At 33.9% G+C, this 19,484-nt stretch overlaps 1 protein-coding gene across 13 annotated transcripts in view; it reads right to left on the reverse strand.

The window, feature by feature from the left end:
- GK (glycerol kinase) overlaps window positions 1–17,410 on the reverse strand; it is a 74,435-nt gene extending 57,025 nt beyond the window's left edge. For 3 of the 13 annotated variants that reach the window (XM_051985054.1, XM_051985056.1, XM_051985053.1), the window contains exons 1-2: window positions 16,951–17,410; window positions 1,720–1,793 (exon numbers count right to left, since the gene is read on the reverse strand). In XM_051985054.1, the coding sequence (XP_051841014.1) occupies window positions 1,720–1,793; window positions 16,951–17,028 (152 nt within the window). In that variant the 5' untranslated portion in view covers window positions 17,029–17,410. The remainder of the gene's footprint in view (window positions 1–1,719; window positions 1,794–16,950) is intronic. The other 10 variants (XM_051985059.1, XM_051985058.1, XM_051985065.1 and 7 more) reach the window with 7 other exon arrangements.
- Window positions 17,411–19,484: the final 2,074 nt, after the last annotated feature.

Genomic DNA, 19,484 nt, shown 5'->3' on the forward strand with positions numbered 1-19,484 from the left:
TCTAGAAGTGTTTTTAGAAAGTAAGAAAGGAGTCAGTGATAATGAGAGGTTACAGAGATAAAGAGTAATTGAAGGGGAAAGTTCCTGAAGAATAAATTTAATGAAAGTATGGATGAATAACTTATTAAATGTGAAATAACAAGAGATGTTGTACCAGGATCAATTAAAGTGACAGTTTTTAAACTTTTTGGTTTGAGTCCACTGAAAACCCTAAAGAATGTTTGTTTTTGTGGATTATATCTCTCAAAATTTGCCATATTAAGAAATTAGTGTTATGAAGAAAATAGTTTTCATCGTGTAAAGCCCTAAAAAGTGATCTCTGAGAACTGCCAAATTAAACAGAAATGATATCTACTTTAATATTTTAAAGACTATCTTGTGGAAGAGTAGTATCATTCTATTTAGTCCCACAGGGGGAAAAAAGTAGAATGGGTCACCCCAGGAAGCATTAAGTTTCCCCTTGCTAGAATTTTTCAAGCAAAGGCTAGATGGACACTTGCTTGTTAGAAAAGTTTTACAAGAGATTCTTGGTTGGCTACAAGCTAGATTAACTGGTTTTTAAGATCCCTTCCAGTTAAGAATGCAAGTTTAACTTCTCTAAACTACATCTATGTTACTTCATTTATGAAATGGGAATAATGAATGCACTATCTACCTCAAAAGCCTGAAAGGAAGTTGCTTTAGGATCATGTCACATGAGTTCAAATCTTTACTGATACTTATTATTTTCAGTTGCTTTCTGTGATCTCAGAGATGAAGTACAAATTTGGCCTTCAGAATCTGGATCCAATTTACCTTTTCTCATATATTTTACATAAACGTTTTTCATGCATTCTATCTTCCAGTCAAACTGGACTACTAGTTGTTCAAGTTCAGCATTCACATATCACATACATTATGTTCCTTCCTATACTTAGGATGCTCTCTCCTCATCACTATCTCAGAATTCTTTCCTTCCTTCAAATTCAGCTCAACTACCACCTTCTTCATGATTTCCCCCAGTTATTATTGTTCTCTCACTTTTCAATTTATTTTATATTTATTTACATATGTATAATCCTCCCACCCCTCCCCAGCAGAATAAAAGGTATTTTTAAAAAGGAATTGTCTTTGTATCTATTCCATCTAGGACTTTGAATCCCTTGAAATAAGCTTTTCATCAATATTTGTGGAACTAAAGTTGAATTACTATGACCTGTTCAACTCAAAATGAAAACCCCACTTTTATGCACTCATAAAAATATTTGTTGAATACCTAATTTGACCAGTTTTGTTTTACAGGTTATAGGAAATACAAAATAAAAACTTCTGAAAATAATGTTTCTTGCCTAAAGACATGTATCTAGTTAAAATATCTATGAGAGAATGAAAATCTTATTCAGAATTCAATGTTACAAGTACATTAATGAAAAAGGATTCTGACTCTGTAGCTTGAACATAATTTTACAGTATTTAGAAATAATAAGCCTATATTTATGATTAGTATATTTTTTGTACTTTTCAATGTCCTTTAACAAATATTATCTAACATTTCTGATTATCAAATTCTTCTATTGAACAAACATGGATAACTAACAAATGGGTCTGTCTGGGAGTTCAAGCCTCCTAATACTGTGGTTATAAATACACATGACAAAAAATAAATATAATATAATATAATATAGTCAATATGCAAAAATGATTGTAAAAAGTCAAACTTCATGACCATTAAATACATACCCTTCTTTAGGGAACTGCTGTTTTAGTTCCACTTGATGATGACTAAGTAGTTCAGCTGTTTTTGAATTGAAAACCTGAAAAACATTGAAAAATTAGGCAAAAAAATGTTAATACTGAAATATGAAGTTAATCACAAACCAAATGAACTGTTAAAATTCTTTGGTTCTAAATCTATGGTTCTATGAAACCATACTATTCTGAGATCCTTTTGTTGTTAAAGAAGAGGTGAAGAGGGAAATATATCAAGTTAAATATAGCCAAGTCTTTAAAACATCTTTTTCTGGCATCAGAAATAACTGATCAGAACCATTTAAAATGGACCAAAATTAAGAATAGGAATGTGAAAGAAGGGTTTTTTTTTCCTTTCCCTTTCTCCCTACTAGAGTTCAATTTCATTTAATGTCACATGTATATGTAAATAGATATGCACATGTATATACATATACACATAAACACATATATACAGATGCTATATATTCATAAACACAAACACACACACACACACATATATATAAATTAAATACATAACAATCTTTTCCACTGGAGGGGGATTGACGAGATAACAGATTTTAGTACTAAACTTCCATTTTTCACAATATCAAAGGGCATTCAATTATGCCTAAAGGGTTATCAAACTGTGCATACCCTTTAATCCAGCAGTGTCTCTACTATGTCTACATCCTAGAAATCATAAAAAGGGGAAAAGAACCTACATATGTAAAAATGTTTGTAGCAGCCCTTTTTAGTGGCAAGGAACTGGAAACTGAGTGGATGCACATCAGTTGGGGGTTGGCTGAATAAGTTATGATATATGAATATAATGGATATTATTGTTCTATAAAAAATGATCAGCAGGAATAGTTTCAGAAAGGCCTTGAGAGACTTACATGAACTGATGCTAAGTGAAGTGGGTAGAACCAAAAGAATATTGTACACAACAACAGCAAGATTATGTGATGATCCGCTATGAAGGACTTGGCTTTGTTCAGCAATGAAGTGATTCAAGCCAATTCCAATAGATTTGCTATGGAAAGCCATCTAAATCCAGAGGGAGGACAATGGGGATTGAATATGGATCACAACATAATATTTTCACCTTTTTTTGTTCTTGCTTTTTTTTCTCTCACTTTTTTTTTTCCTTTTTGATCCGATTTTTCTTGTACAGCATGATATAGAAATGTTTAGAAGATTTGCATATATTTATCTTATATTGGATTATTTGCAATCTAGGAGAGAAGGGTGGGGAAGAAGTGAGATGGAAAAATATGGAACACATGGTTTTGCAAGGGTGAATGTTGAAAACTATCTTTGCATATATTCTGAAAAATAAAAAGCTATTATAAAAATAAATGAAGGTAAAGTTATCTTAAAAAGAACTATCCAAAAAAGGGTCAAATTTAATTAATATGTAGACACTGAAAACAAATGAATCAGTCTGCATATAAAAAAATTTTAGGAGAAAACTATAATGTATTGGCAGTAGACATTCACTGTGGATATCAAAGGATATTGTTTCAAATCTTGGCTTAATTATTCTACATGCCCAAATCAATTTTCTTAACTTTTGTGGGCACTTTAGTTTCCTTATATTTAAGATATTGCTACTATGTGAAAATGATACAATAGCAAATGATAGTGCAGATACAGTTGTGGCTCTACTTTCCTAGAGGTCTCATTCTTAGCTATTTTCTAAACTGACTCAGAATACAAAGTCTTTGGTCTAGTCTATTCTCGAATAGTAAAAACAACAGCAATACTATCTCCACCCCAACCTAATAATTAGAAAGCTTTAAGTGAAAAGCACTTTTACATATAATTGCATTTGAAAAGCACTACCCAACAATCTCTTGGTTAGAAACTTGTGTTATATCAATGAAAAAGTTAATTTTATTCAAGTTTGTTACTAATGTGGAAATAACATGTTTGTACTATGTTCTGTCGTACAGACATGTTTTCTCATAAATGTCTTATTTCATATGTACTGTTCTGGAATCGAGCACTTAAAGTACTCTCCCAAGTCTTTTACAGGAGTGGAAAGCCTCTACTATCAAGGGTATTATTACTCATGTTTCCATACCAACTGTTATTCAACCTTTGTCTCTCCTAGGCTCCAGCCTTGTTCAATCTGAATACCACCAGTTACCCAATTCTGAGACTGAGCACCCCTTGAATACTACCGTCAGCATCTTCACATACCTCCCTTTGTCTAGACTTTACTAGGCTCTACCATTGCTGGATGTCAGATAACAATCTGTTAGTCAGTGACAGCAAAGTTTCTGAGACAAAGAAGTATATACACCACCATTCCCCAACTCCACCTCAGAGACTACTCCTCAGCTCCACTTCTTAATCCATAAAATTAGTATGTCAGTAACATGAAGCACCTGGTCTCTAATGTTTTCCAATAAATCTTCTTGCTAACTTCTTTTGAAACTAAGCCCACTTTAATTGGCATTACAATTATAATAAACTTTTGCTTCTTGATTTAGAGATAGGTCTATGGCTACAATTTTTTTTTTTTTTTTTTTTGCTGAGGCAATTGGGGTTGACTTGCCCAGGGTCACTTGCTAGTTAGTATTAAGTGTCTGAGACCACATTTGAACTCAGGTCCTCTTGAATTCAGGACTGGTCTCTATCTGCTGCGCCATCTATCTGGCCCCTGCAAATTTTGGGGGGACACCTCATGACACTGGTCTGGAACCCTAAAATTTTAAGAGTCCTCTTTTCTTCATTCATCATATTCATAACTATAGTTTTTATAATTACTTGGGTTTTTGTGTTTTATTAAAATTCAGTGATATTTTCCCCTAACAATACAGATCATAACTTTCTCTTTCCCAAAAAAATCACAAACTTTACACAGCTCTTTTAGATGAGGTAATAGTTAATTTTTACCTCAGAGATATTTAAAAAAAAAAAAAAAAAAAAAAAAAAAAAAAAGACTACCACATTAATGTTAAGATACAAAAATTTAAAATATTTCATTTAAATAGTTCACATCTTCGAGGATAACTCACAAAGTATATAAACATAACTCCAAGATAGTTCATGCTATTGTAAAGTCACTTTTAACACATATGTTATACATGTGATTTCTAGAATGAAATTTCTCAGGTTCATCATCTTACATCTGGATTATTAATTTGCTGGTTGGTCTTTCTACCTCATGTCTTTCTCCTCACTCCAGTTCATCTTCCATTCACCTATAAACTGATTTTTTTTTTTTTAAACAAAGGTCTGAACATGTCACTTTCCTCTCCCCATATTCAACAAGTTCCATTGGCTCCTATTACTTCTAAGATCAAATATAAAATTTTAGTCTGATCTTTTAAAGCTCTTCATAATTTAGCTCATGCTTACCTTTCCTTTCTTATACTTTATTCTCTTCTCCACATACTTGAGATGTAGTAACACTGGGTCTCTTTGCTATGCTTCCTCCTAAAAGACATTCCCACTATATTTTCACTAGCTAGCCCCTTTGCCTGAATTTTCTCCCTCATTGTCCTTATTTTCTGGATTCCTTAGCTTAGAAATTTTAAAAAAATCAAAGGTGAGGAGAGTAGAAACAAAAAGAAAAAGAAAAAAAGCCTACTGAATTTATGAATAAAATTAGGATATTTTGGAGAAAAAAAAAGATAATTAATCTGATTTTTATAAAGAAAAGCAAAATGCCCATATTAAAGGAGAATTCATAACAAAAGAGAAAAGAAAACCATTAGATAAAATTTTGCATAAACATAAATAAAACTCATTAACAGCAACAGAATCAGAAATAACCACAACATAATGAAAAGATTTTTACGCTACTATCAAGTTGAATTTGTATAATAAATGTAGGATTGGTTCAATATTATAAAGATTATGAATGTAACACAAAGTAATAAAAATCATGATTATTTCAAAAGATACATAAAAGGCCTTTAAGTATCCTCAACCCCAATTTCAATTTATAACATTTAAAAGATCTCTCCTTAATATCTTGAACCAATAACATTATCTGTAATGAAAAAGTGCTAAGAAATCCTTCCAATAAAATCAAGGGCATCATTATTAGTTTATCAAATTCTAGAAAAGCTAGCAATCAAAGAATATTAGGACAATAAAAACAGACAAAAAAGAAAATTATCACTTATTTAGCAGATATGATGGTCTACTCAAGAATTCAACTAAAAACTAATTGAAATTATTACTGACTTCAACATTTAAAATATTATCCACAAAAATCAGCAAAGAGACTGAAATGGAACTTCCACTTAAAAGAACTACAGAATTTATTTTTTTTAAATACAAGTCCAGCTACTGAGACAAGCACTGAAATTACATAAATACATTTACAAAACTCTCCAGAAACAAAGTGAGCCCTAAAAAAATTTGAGACATTAGCAGTCTACAATTGGTCAATACTTATGTAATAAAAATAACATCACTACTTAAATGTACTTATTCAGAGTCATAGCAATCTACCAAGTTTGGAAAATCACGGAATTTAACAAAATTCAACTGAAGGAAAAAAAAAAAAAAAATCTGAAGAGAAAGAGAACCTAATAGGACTAGATATTTAACCATACTAAAGCAGTAATTATCAAAATTATTTTGTACTAATTTAAAAAACAGAATTAATCAACAAAATAGATTCTGTAAATGAGATTTTTAGAAGGAAACAATACCAGAGTATCCAATAAACCCAAAGAATCCAACTATTCATTTAAGTAAAAATTCATTCATTTAAAAAAAAAAAACTACAGGGGAAATTGGAAATTTCTCATAAATTAGATTTTAATCAGCATATCATATCACACTATATATAATAATAAGTTCTAAATAGAACCTAGATATCTAAACAAATAGAAGACTAAGGAAAGTGATATCTTTTACTACAGAAAAGGGAAGATTTCAAACAGAAAACAAAATGGGTAATTTCAATCATTATTTGCACAAACAAAAGCATGCAGTCAAAAAGAAAGAAAAGTTAACTCGGGTGGGGAGGGGGGGACGCTGTAGCAAGTTTCTAACAAAGGTCTAATAAAAGGAACTGGTTCAAATATATGCTTAATAACAATCCTCTAAAAGATAAATGGTTAATGGATATGAACAAACAATTTTCAAAAGATAATAAGCAAGTTATCAACAATCATATGAAAACAAATGTTTTAATCACTAAACAGTAAGAGAAATACAAAATAAAAACAAATCTCAATCCTATCAAATTGGAAAAGATGACAAAAAGTGAAAGTGACTATTGTTAGAATAGAAGAACAGCTATATAGCAAGACAAGCTCAGAAATAGTTTTTAGAGCTGCAAAATGATCTAGTCATTTTGGAAAACAATCTTCAAACTACATCTAAAGTCATTAAAATGTGCATATCTTTGACTTTTTTGATTACTCTAGTAACAGATCAATGACACTGGATTTTCCAAGACAAAAAATTTGAAATCAAACTATTCAACTGAAGAGTTCAAGAATATTCACTATATGCTTGACTTGGAGGAAATCTTAAATGAAGGCCTATTTCTGTATTCTAAAAAGAGCGACATGGGACCCAACAAAAAAAAATGTTCTTTGAATAAATAGGGATGTTATGAAAATAAAAATAGAACTGGTAACTTCGTATAGACATACATATGTATATATTTATACATATTTATGTTATACATTATATATTCTACATTTACATATTTATACATGTATATATACAAACTATGTGTCTATGTGGCATTTGGGTTATTAATATTAAAAAGGATCTATCTTTCATCATACACAGTATTTGAATTTTTAAAGCAATAGTTTTTCTCTCCTCATAAACTTACTGACTCAAAATAAGCTGATTATACCCATATCAGAAAAAATTACCTGAATATTCTTAGAGAGTAGGTAACTTCAAATAAGGCAATTTCCTCTATTATTAGAGAACACTGCTTTTCAAAGACTTCCTTTAGGAAAGATCTAAGAGGAAAGCAAGTTATAGTATAATACATTTTTCGAAATAAGACACAAGTTGGAAAAGGGGATAAAAAGTACTTTCACAATATTTACATTGGATAAAAAAAGGTCCTGATTTTTTCCAATCCATAGTAAAAGGAGAAGAAACAATCTTTTTAACATTCAGTATTCTGTGTACTGTCTAACCAACAGACCCTAAAAGCTTTCCATTTGTACATAATTAGCAGTTGAAGACAAGAATTCAGTAATGAAAGTCAAAGTTAAGCAAAAGAGGCAGGAATAAAAACAAATTGTGAGTGATAAAGTTTTGAGAATTTGCATAATGTACTGGTTTTATATAGTCATGCTTGGGGATTGCTTTTGCTCAAGAACTATTCACTAATCAGAGGGAGGATATTTTCATATAACTGTCAGTTGCTCAGAAGTATTATTTGAGCATTGAGTTGATGAGGAAAGAGATTAGTATATGCATGACAGAGCAAATGCTTAATAAATGTATGTTGACTGACAAGGTAAACTTTGGAAATGATTCACTTAGGTAGTTAAGATTTTTCTGAGTTTTCATTTAATCAGAAGCCTGACATGACATATTTATCCATTTTTATTTCCACATTTATCCCTTAAGTTAGCTAAATGATAATGTAATATGAATAATATTTGATTAGGAAACTTCCCAAATGGATGTAGAATTTTAAAGAATGCATTTTGATCCAGAAAACTGAAATAAACAAACCTCAAAATTAGCATGAAATTTAGAATAGTGGTGAAAGCAATTAGAACATGAAAACCTACTTTTGAGAGGACTATAAGCCAGCCAAGGCTAGGGAATTTCAGCTAAATTCCCCTGGGTATGGGATTGATGGTCTGGGATTGGACAGGGGGAAAAAAATCTACTTTTGCTTGCATAAAAAGGAAAAACGCAGGTTTTCATTATAGAGTATTTCTAAACAAGATATAAAAGGAAAAGTAGAAAAGAGCTGCTTAAATCTAGATATGGCAGCAAAAACATTAGAAAGTCAATCAGGATTTGATCTCTGACTCAGAATCAAAGCTTACAAGAATCAGGAAAGGCCCAAGAGGCAAGATGCTTCAAACTGGAGTTTCAGTATCAGGGAAGTTTATAAGTCAGCAAAGGTGAAAAGCCTAGAGTCAAAAGGCAAATATCATCTGATCTATAAGAAAGATTGATATTTTGCAAAACTTCCATTAGGTCAGTGATGCCAAAGGCTCAAGGGTAGATTCTTTACAGAACAAAATCTCATTTCCAGGCTATCAGCCTAGGGAGGGGGTGTGGTTTGCTATTTTTGCCATTACTTAGATTTTAGGATTTAAGGGGCATTTGGGATACTTCAAGTTCCTCTTTTTTAGAACTAGAAATTTTCACTAGTAGATTTTATAGTATAAACTGGGACTAACTTTCTAAACCTATTCTTACCTACTTTATTTCGATTATGTGGCTAAATTACAGAAAATAGAAAACATTAAATCACTAAAGGGACACTCAGAAAACAAAACAAAACAAACTTTAAGTCAGAAAACTGTAAATACATTTGACACACAAAGTTAATTTCTAGAAACCTAGATATGTTGTGTATGTGTGATATTGTCAATTTTGGTAATTGTAACAAAAATACCTATCATAACCTTTCCATGACTTTTTATTCATTCTTTTCTCTCCTTTTCATAGATTGGAGGGCTCCCTCTAGTTCTATTAAGGTAGCACTTGAGTCTGCTTGTTATTTCACAGGTTTACAACATAAACAATCTGATTTTTTTCCCAGATCAAACTGGCCTCAGTAACATCTCGCCTCATTCCCATGCTAATTGTGCATTTTTTCCCTATTGTTATTAAAATTGCCTGTAGTATTAACTACTTCAAGACTATAACTAATTCTCTCAGTCACAGTCATGTAAACATCATCACATCTATTGGAGATCCTACTCCAAAGCCTCATCATGACATGGAGGTATCTCTGGGTCCTAAAAAACTCTAACAATAGAAATCATATTCCAACAAATTCTGCCCAGTTGGGATAAAGGAATGGTAACAAGCTTATTTTTCAATAACTCTTAAAATAAACCAGTATATAGCTGTATATGTAAGGATTAATTTCCCTAAACTTGGTCACTGAAAAAAAAATTTTTTACAATAAAAACTCATGAAAATTTGAAGGAACAATAAAAAAGTTAACTACATAATCAAATTTCTCTATAACTCAAACAAATAAAAATTGAATGACAAGTAAATATAAAAGGCAGAATTCAAACTCAGATCTCTCTTTGATTGATTCTGAGGTTCAGCACTTTTTCCATTTTATCAGACTGCTTAAAGTACAATGCTCATGATACAAAAAGACTTTTAATAGAGATTAATCTAAATATGGACTTGTTTTACATATTGTTTCATACCTGACAGGCATTTAACTATAGACTGAGAACAGATTTAAAGAGTTCATACTAGCCTGATTGGCTAAAATTCTGGAAATAATATCACTACTGACATATGTATAGCACCTTTCAGGTTTATAAATCTACTAAAGTATACCTCGTAGCTTAAATCCTTTATTATAGATATGGAGATGACTCTGTGTAGATGAGCAGAGTATTATCTCTGGAAGGTGCCATCAAGCTGAAAATGTTCATTACAAGTCTAATAATTGTCCAAGAGATCAGCAAGTTTTCAGAAATTCATCACTAGACTGGCCAGGATATGGTTTCCAGGCATAGCCATTCTACTATCTAGCTCTTATTCAGTATCTAATACTAAATCCAAAGGGGTTGCAATGCATATAAGCTAGAGGGCAATGATGAAACTATGGATCATTTTGGAATTGGATAATTTAAGAGTACAAAGCCACTTACTTTCAGCTTAATAGCTTTGAGAGGAAAAAGACACAAGTATTATCTCCATTTTATTATCTTCAAAGATGGAGAACCTGAATTTGTCAAGGGCCATCTTCACCATTAACTATGTCAGAATTAACCTTCTGAATCCAAATTCAAAGAGTTGGCTTTTGAATTCAGGTCTCTGAAGTCTGAAGTCTAAATCCATAGAAGGAAATGAGTACTTATTCAGTATATACTATGTACTAGATATGGTGCTAAGTGCTTTACAATTATCTCATTTGATCTTTACAACATTGGAAGTCAAGTGCCATTAGTTTCATTTTAAATTGAGGAAATTCAGGCTGAGGTTAATTATCCAGGGTCACAAAGCTAAATTCCTGAAGCTGGATTTGAATCCATCTATCCTGATTCCAGGCCTAGAGCTCTATCAATTTTATCACTTACATGCCTTTAATAGTCTATCCACTCTTAAAATTAATTTTGAGATTAACCAAACTATTTTCTAAATCGGTATTAAGAATAATTGTACACTGAATATTAAGGAAGCAGTGTAGCCTTTTGTTAAATGGGGGGGAGGAATGTAATTAAAAGAACTAGGGTGCAAAGATCAGCTTTGCTACTTTTTGGATGTGTACTTGATATCTTGGCGCCTTAGTTCCCTCAATTGTATGCAACGGGGAGAGTTGTACTAGATGATCTACCAGATATAAATGATAAAGTACTTAACTTGATGTTAGTCTGGACAAGTTTAAAGATGACATGGAATATAATGTTGATATTAATGAACACAGGCATTTATTATTATTATTATTATTTGATCAAAAAGATTTGAAGAGGGGAATCAGGGATAGCGTTAGTTAAATCTACAAATAATTCAAAAGTTGTGATTTAAACCAGTTTTAACCTCCTTCCTCACCCTTGGGGGGGGGGGGGGAACAGGGGGAGGGGAAACTTTGCTAACACTTTCCTATTACAAGAAATTACAAATTCCAACCCTTCTTTTTTTTTTTTTACTTGAACAATTCTTTGCCTCTAGCCTTGATTTTCTTTAAAGAAATTAATTTGAACAGATTTAAATAATTTGTGTTAATCAATATATATGTATATGTAGACATATAAAACTTTTAAACTAAATCAAGGTAGAAACTAAATATGGGTGACAATATATACCAGGCTAACCCAATGCTTAACAGGGATCAGCTAAGGTAATAAGCAGTATCAATGTCACTGCTGTAAATTGGTGTTTTATTTGCATATAAATATTATCATTTCTAAATATAAAATTTTATGTAAAGTATTGCTGTTTCAATATATAGGCTTTATAATTCATTTATATTTTATTATTGTTACTGCTCAGTTATGTCTGACTCTCAGTGACTACATTTTGGTGTTTCCTTGGCAAAGATATAAAAGTGGTATGTCATTTCTCAAGTTCATTTTACAGATGAGGAAATTAAGGCAAACAGAATTAAATGACTTGTCCAGGGTCACATAGCTAGTAAGTAGTTTGTGAGACCAGATTTTAACTTGGGTTCTCCTGATTCCAGACCCAGTGCTCTATCCGCTTCACAACTTAAGCAGCCCACATATTTACATGGTGACTTATAATTTATAAAACACTGCAAGTAAACTAAAACCCAAAGAGATTTAATTGTAATGTCAGTATTCTTTTCATTATGCCATTTTCCTTAAGATCATAAGCCTAGAGCCTAATGGACTTCAGTGAGCAACTAGTCCAACCCTCTCATTTATACATGAGGAAATAAAATAAGCATTTATGCCAGGGTCTCAAAGTTTAACCAGAGCCAAGATTTGAACAGATTCTCTAAATCCAAATCCAGCACTCTCTTTCCGCTCTATCATAGAAATTATTATTGCTTTAAATGCTGAAACAATGACCTTCAAACCTAAATACTTGTATCAAACTTAAAGTTTAGAACTGAAAGTGAACAGGAAAAACAGGTTCAGGGTTTGAAAAGGGAAAAAAGGGAAAAAATATACACATCTACAAGCTTTGAGATGCTTATTTCATTAAGTCTAATGAAATAATTCTTAAAGAGCATAGGAGACCGTAGCTTTATTCACTAATTTATCAAAAGTAATCAGAATAAAATTTGGAGCTCGAAGGGACCTTAGATCATCTGATTCAACTTTATGATTCTACTTATGAGGAAAATTAAATAGCTGGTAATTAGTTTAGAGCTGAGATCTGAACCTTTGTCCTCATTTAGTGATCTTGCCACTCTACCTACCTCTCCAGTACTTCATCAATGTACATAATCTCTCCATTACAATACATTCATGCCTTTTCAACCCCTGCTTTAGTTCTCCCATAGTTACTGGAAAAAAGACTTAAAAAAAAAAAAATTATCCTGTAGAAGAGTTTGGATTCTAGTTAGGAAGAGCTTTTTTCATGCTAAAGATCCAATAAATATAATTCATATTTATACTGCTCTTTATAATTTATATACAGCATCCTATTTGAACTTCAGAAATGATAAGGCATATTATATTATTGATATTTTTCTGATGAGGAAAGAAAAATGAAATTTCACCCAAATTCATAAAGCTATTAAGTGGCAGGGCCAAGGCTCCAGTTCTAGATAGCCTGACTCCTAAGCTAGTATTTCTTCTCTTACAGTAAACCACATCTATTAAACAGATTATCTAGTCAAAATTGTAAAGCAGGTTTTGCTTCCTGTCAAATTTGGCAAAATACTCTTCTCTGCCCCAGTCTCTAAGTAAACATCCCTCTATTGTAATACACACATACACACACACACACACACACACACACACTTTCTTAAAAATAAAAAAAAAAAAAAATAAAAAAAAAAAAAAGGCCAAATGCACCTTTCCAATATCTTACTATAGAAAAGAGATATTGGTTGGGACAATGTGCTACTCATGATGAGTATGATGAACTAGCCTCCATGCTAATATGTTGATCCTAGTCTAGATATTCTGTAACTACAGCCTTTTATAATTCTAAGGATACTATCTTAGTCTACAGCTCATACTCTTTATAACAACAAATACTATAGAATGAGATGGTGAAGGAATTTTATTTTTTCTTAATGAAGCTTTCATCATACTATGCACAAAAGCTCCAATTCTGGAGAGGATTAATAAAATAGAATCTTTACCAAAAATGGAAGGAAAGAATAGTTATTCAAATACAGAAATGAAGACTAAAATTTTAAAAGTACCATTATACAAACTAGCAACTAGAAAAATTTCTAGACAACTTTTCTCTATAGAATAGTTAAAAAATTATTACAAAAACATAAAATGTCAAAAACAAATGACTCCACACAGACCCAAATGTTTTTTAAAGCTTCAATTATAACAAAATTGATTAATATTTTTCAGCAAAATGCAACACAGATAATATTTATATCAATATCACAAGCATATGTAATTTAGTTTATTTCCTTTAACAATGAAGAAAATCCATCTTATGACTTAAGTCTTCAAGAATAGCTATGACTAAAAAACAAATAAACAAAAAGAAAAAAAAAAAAATCTCACCCTGAAGCCAACCTGATGAAGAGGCTCTGCAGTTAGGTAGAACATACTAAGAGTTTTAGAGCACAAAAATCTACCCCCAAGATAAGTAATTTAGTTGAAGAACTTAGTAAATAACAAAAGAAGAAGAAAAAAGAAAAAAACTCCAACAATCAAGTGACCAAACTGAATTGAGGAAGTTGTTAAAACAATGACCTATGTATGTATACTGAACCCACAGCTCCCAATGACAACAAAATGGTCCCCTCCCTAAAACCTATTTCACTAAATCCTTTTGGAAGAAGTTTTATTGTTTGCACACCAAATAAATGCATGCCAATGCTAACTCTTCATCCATACAAAGGTTATAAATCCTTCTCAGGACAAAAACCATTTGCACTGGTGATTCAACATTAATCCTTAATAGAATAATAAATTGAAGATAAGAACTTTCTGAAATTGTAAATTATAATATTTCTCTTTAGTAATTCACTTTTAACATATCTAGAAAGCATAACAAGATTTCCTAAGGCAATATAAAAATACAACTTTGCCTACATGTGAAATTCATTTGACTCATAAGAAAAATTAACCTATCTTAAAAAGTTACCAACTTATTTTCAGTCTTCATTGTAAAAGCTCAAGTCTTCAATGTAAAAAGTTCTTAACCGAATCCAACAAATAAGATCTTTCTTTGACAACTACCTAAAATTTAAAAGCTTCTTTATACATGATTGTTATTACTCATTTCATGTTTAACAGGGGAGGAGATTAACAATTATACTTTTGAGTCATGATTGCATCAAAATATTGAATGCAATAACTTCTGGGAATTAGCTCATGACTCAAATTAATTCAACATATAGAACTTTGAAACTGTACTAGCAGGATCTTGTTTAGGGCACATACTTCTAAGTATCATTCTCACCTACTCACCAATTACTCTAACAGAGCTTGTACTTTTCATTTAATTTTATCAAAAAAATTGTGATTACAAGACTGCAAAGCATTATACAAGTTGGCATTTTATAACTAAGATAGGAATATTTGAACGTTAGAATCCACCTTCCTCTTTGAAAACTATATGTATTTATTAGTAGACAAGTCTTTTTGATATACCTAAAAACTCCATCTTCTATTCAATAAGTTAGCTGAAAAGAATTAGAATGATTAACTATCTTTTCTTGTATAGATTTACTCAAAAAGGAGAGTTATTTTTTGAGAAACCATCAGTTGAATGCAGAAAGTGATTCAATTTTTCTTCTAGCAAAATGATAAACATGAGAAAAATTAGTTAAGAATAGAAATGATGAATCAGAATTTATGTTACACAGTTAATTCCTCCAGCATCAATAGCCTGAAATGCTATGTCTGATTAACATGAACTTAGTAATCATTTATTGGAGAAGATAAACCATCAGGTTTTGACCAATAATTTCAATTCAATATACATCTGACTAGAAAGTTACATTTTAATTAAGTATGAATTAGGATTGTATTTGTATATTTTAAAATGAAAATTAAGCCTATTTTACCCAAAGATTAGATTACCCAAAAGACATTGAAGTGATTTGAAAAGCAGTATAGTTATCTACTGACAGCTTCAACAAAAGTCAATTGAAATTCTCTATTAGGATCATACTAGAAATTAAGACATGAGGCTAACTGCAAATTCCAGTAATGTAGCAAAAAGTACTATGCAAAATTTTTTTGCTATTATTTATCAATTGAAAAAATCACCTGTGGCAGAGGCAGAAATAGTGAATGGGGAGGAGAGTAAAAAAAGATATTCATTATCTACACTTGAATTTGCTGTTAAATAATCACCACTGAAAGCAGTTGGCAATTTCACAAACCCATTTGTTTAATAAACTTAATAACATTGATACTAGCTCGATTTTAAGGCATGTTTCCTTACTGTATGAAACTCAGGTTAATCTCAAATAACGGTGGGTAGGACCATAATAATGTAATAAACGCTACTTAAAACACTTATTGCTATTTATTTTGCATTGTGCTTCCTTGATAAAGAGAAGGAAATCATCTGTTCCTAAAATCAAAACTAATGTAACATTTTTTTAAACAATAAAATCAGAAATAAATAAAGCACAGTAATAGCCACTGACCAAATTAATATTTTATTCTGTCTTGGCATTTTTTCTTAAAGTTAAGGATGACAGTGCAATAATGATTCTACTGCTCTTAGGGGAGCACCGTGTTAGGCTAGTAGTTATGACACAGCTTTCACCCCATCCCAAGGACATCCAGAGACCAAGAGGCCAAATTTCCTTCATGCAAAGTCCTCTTGCAGGACAACCTGCAGGTCATACATTGTGGCCCAGGCAGTGAAGAAACTCGGGATCCGCGCAAAGTTCCTCTGCAAGCCACCTACGAGATTCCCTCCCCCGCTTCCACACATTCATACACTCTTCCCACTCTCTCGGTTTCCCGTAATTCTGTATTTCCTAGAGCCAGCAATGCAGCATAGTGGGAAGGTGAGAAAGTCCTATTTCACAAGGCCCCTTTCGCATTTGAGCGTGCCCAGGCGGGAAGGGTGTCCTGATAGAAGTCATGCCCGTGCAGGAAGGAATCAGAGGCGGGTGCAGGGGGAGGAGATGGAGAGGGAGTTGACAGGGTACGGGATTAAGAGGTTCGGGGTTGGGGGCAACGAGAGTCCCAAGGATTCAAGTCCTCCTTCCCCAAGGGTAGCCTTTTCCTTCTGCAACCTGGCGCTGTCCGAAGCTCGGACCCAAGGGTGGGTTGGAGGAAGCCGACGGGGAGCCGGAGGCCAGCTGCCCCTGCTCCCTCCCCCGCGTCCCTGTCACCATCCCTGTCTGCTCCCCGCCTCGGAGGCCATCTCACCCCCACCTCCCATCTCCTCTCCGCCCTGGGCTCGGGCATCCTCCTAATGTCATCTCCCAATCCCGGGGCTCACCAGAAAGCGCGTGGAGCTGGTGCCCTGATCAACGGCCCCCACCAACGGCCCCAAGAATTCATCGTTCACGTCTGCCATGAAGCCGGCTCCAACTCGGCCGGCGCTCGCGGCGCGTCTCCCGGGCGACGGGGGGGTGGCGGGCGAAAGGAGGGGGAAGTGGAACGCGAGAGGAGGTGGCGGCCGGCGAGGGACTGGCAGAAGCCGCGGCGAAACCAGTTAGGAGCTCTCAATCTCTCCCGCTGCTGGCGGAATCCTGGGCCGCAGTCAGGACCGCCCCCTTTATCCACTAGGCCCACTCCCACCCCGCGGCCCCTCGGGTCCTTTCTCCGCCTCCCCTCCGGAGTGCCAGGCTGCTCCCTTTCCCGCCCCCTCCCTCCAGTCTCTGGCTCCCAATGGCACTCCACTTTGTCCCCGCCTCTCACCGCCCCGAATTCGTTCAGCCGAAGGCGTGACTGGGGGCGCTGTCAGAGAAGCTGGCCAATCCCGTGACGGGGCGTGAGGGGGAGGGGCGGAGATTAGGGAAAGCTCCGGCGTTCCAGTAAGACGTCATGGGAGCGAGGCGATTTTGCGGAGGAGTGGGGGAGGAGGGAACGGGGAAAGCGCCCAGAGCTGCTAGTGGGGTGTGGATGTCAATGTTAGAGGATCGGAGAGTGTTTCCCGGGTGGAGTGGTGGGTGGTCGTTTGGCCTAGCGAGAATATGGCCTCGGGGATAGGAACTCACCTCCCACCCCTATCCCGAGGCATCCGCTGTTCCCGGGACTACACGCATCCGCAACTCTGCTTGCAAAGAGCAGAACGAGTCGTTCTCACCGCTAACCTGGGCACGTCCTCCTGTGAGAAATTGCGCTGGTGCTTGGAGCAGAAACTTCCTGGGGTGCCTTTCCCCTTTCCCTTAAATCAATTCTGTGAACTCTGAACTAGGAAAAGGCGAGTGGACACCGTGGGCATCCTCACAGCACACCTGTGACCTTTAATCATTTAAAAAAAATTTTTTTTAAATAAAAGCTCATTTAAATATTCTATTTTGCGGTTTTCTATATAATCTTATTTGAGCTCTCACCGCTTCGCACACTTAGTTTAGCTGTCTTCTCAGAGACAGAGGATATGTCAGTGTTTTCAGAACACGAGGTTTGCTCAAAGATAAGCCCTTTCACCAAGAAAAAGAAAAAAAAAAAAAAAAAAAAAAAGGAAGGTCCCAGAGAACAGATAATCAAACATATTTTAATCCTCCTTGGACGAGAGAGGTTGGGAACTATTAAAGTAGAATATCATATACACTGGTAGATTTTGCCAAGTATTTTTTCTTATCAAAAGGTTCAATCTGGAGAGTATGTATTCTAAATGTCTTTGATATAGAAATAAAAAAGTATCAATAAAACCTTATTTTAAAAAATTAATTAGGCTCCACCCCAAACTGAGAAAAAATTTTTTTATTGACTGAAAAACTGTCTGGAAGTGTTCTTAGTTCCTAGGTTTCCCTCTCTGATTCTTCTCTTAAGAAAACTTGAATCTTAGTACTTAATAAATGTTTATTCAAATAAGGCCTAGATGACACTGGAAATGTTATTTGATCTCTGTTTGCCTTATAGTTTCCTCAATTGTAAAATGGAGATCATAATAGATGTGAAGATCAAATGAGCTAATAGTCTTGAAATGCTCAGCATAGGGCCTGACATTTATTAATGCTTAACAATCCCCAACCCACCCCCAATTTCTTTTTTAAAAATTTTAATAGTATTTTATTTTTCCAAATACAAGTAAAGAGTTTTCAGCATTCATTTTTGCAAGACTTTGTGTTTCAAATTTTTCTTCCTCCTTCCTTTATCTCCCCTTTCCCCAAGACAGCAAGCAATCTGAAATAGGATAAATATGTATGATTCTTTTAAACATATTTCCATTTGTCATGTAGTTGGAAAAAAACCAGACTAAATAGGAAAAAGTGAGAAAGAAAAAAAAATTTTGTTTAAACCGTGAAAATACTATGTTTCTATCCACATTCAGTCTTCATAGTTCTTTCTCATCCCAACTCCTTTAGATCACTGCATTACTGAGAAAAGCCAAGTCCATCACAGTTGATTATCCCATAATTTTGCTATTTTGAATAATGTTCTTTTAGTTATGCTCACTTCACTTTGCATCAGTTCATGTGTCTTTCCAGGCTTTTCTGAAATCAGCCTGTTCATTATTTCTTATAGAACAATGAAATTCCATTACATTTATATACCATAACTTATTCAGCTATTCCCCAAGTGACTAGTATCCACTCAATTTCCAGTTCTATGCCACTTCAAAAAGAGTTGCTATAAACATTTTTGCACATGTGAGTCCCCAGATTCTTTACTATGCTTTTCAAAATAATAGAAGCACAAAAGAATCTCATTTTATATTCATCCAAGTGTTTTATGTTACTCTTCTCTCCCTAGTTAGGACAGCTGAGTTATGCAGAGTATCAGGCCTCCAGTCAAGAAGACTCCTCTTCTTAAGTTGAACTCTGGCCTCAGCATTTCCTAGCTATGTGATTCTGGGCAAGTCGT

This window comes from Antechinus flavipes, chromosome 3 (assembly GCF_016432865.1).
Source record: "Antechinus flavipes isolate AdamAnt ecotype Samford, QLD, Australia chromosome 3, AdamAnt_v2, whole genome shotgun sequence".
NCBI lineage: Eukaryota > Metazoa > Chordata > Mammalia > Dasyuromorphia > Dasyuridae > Antechinus > Antechinus flavipes.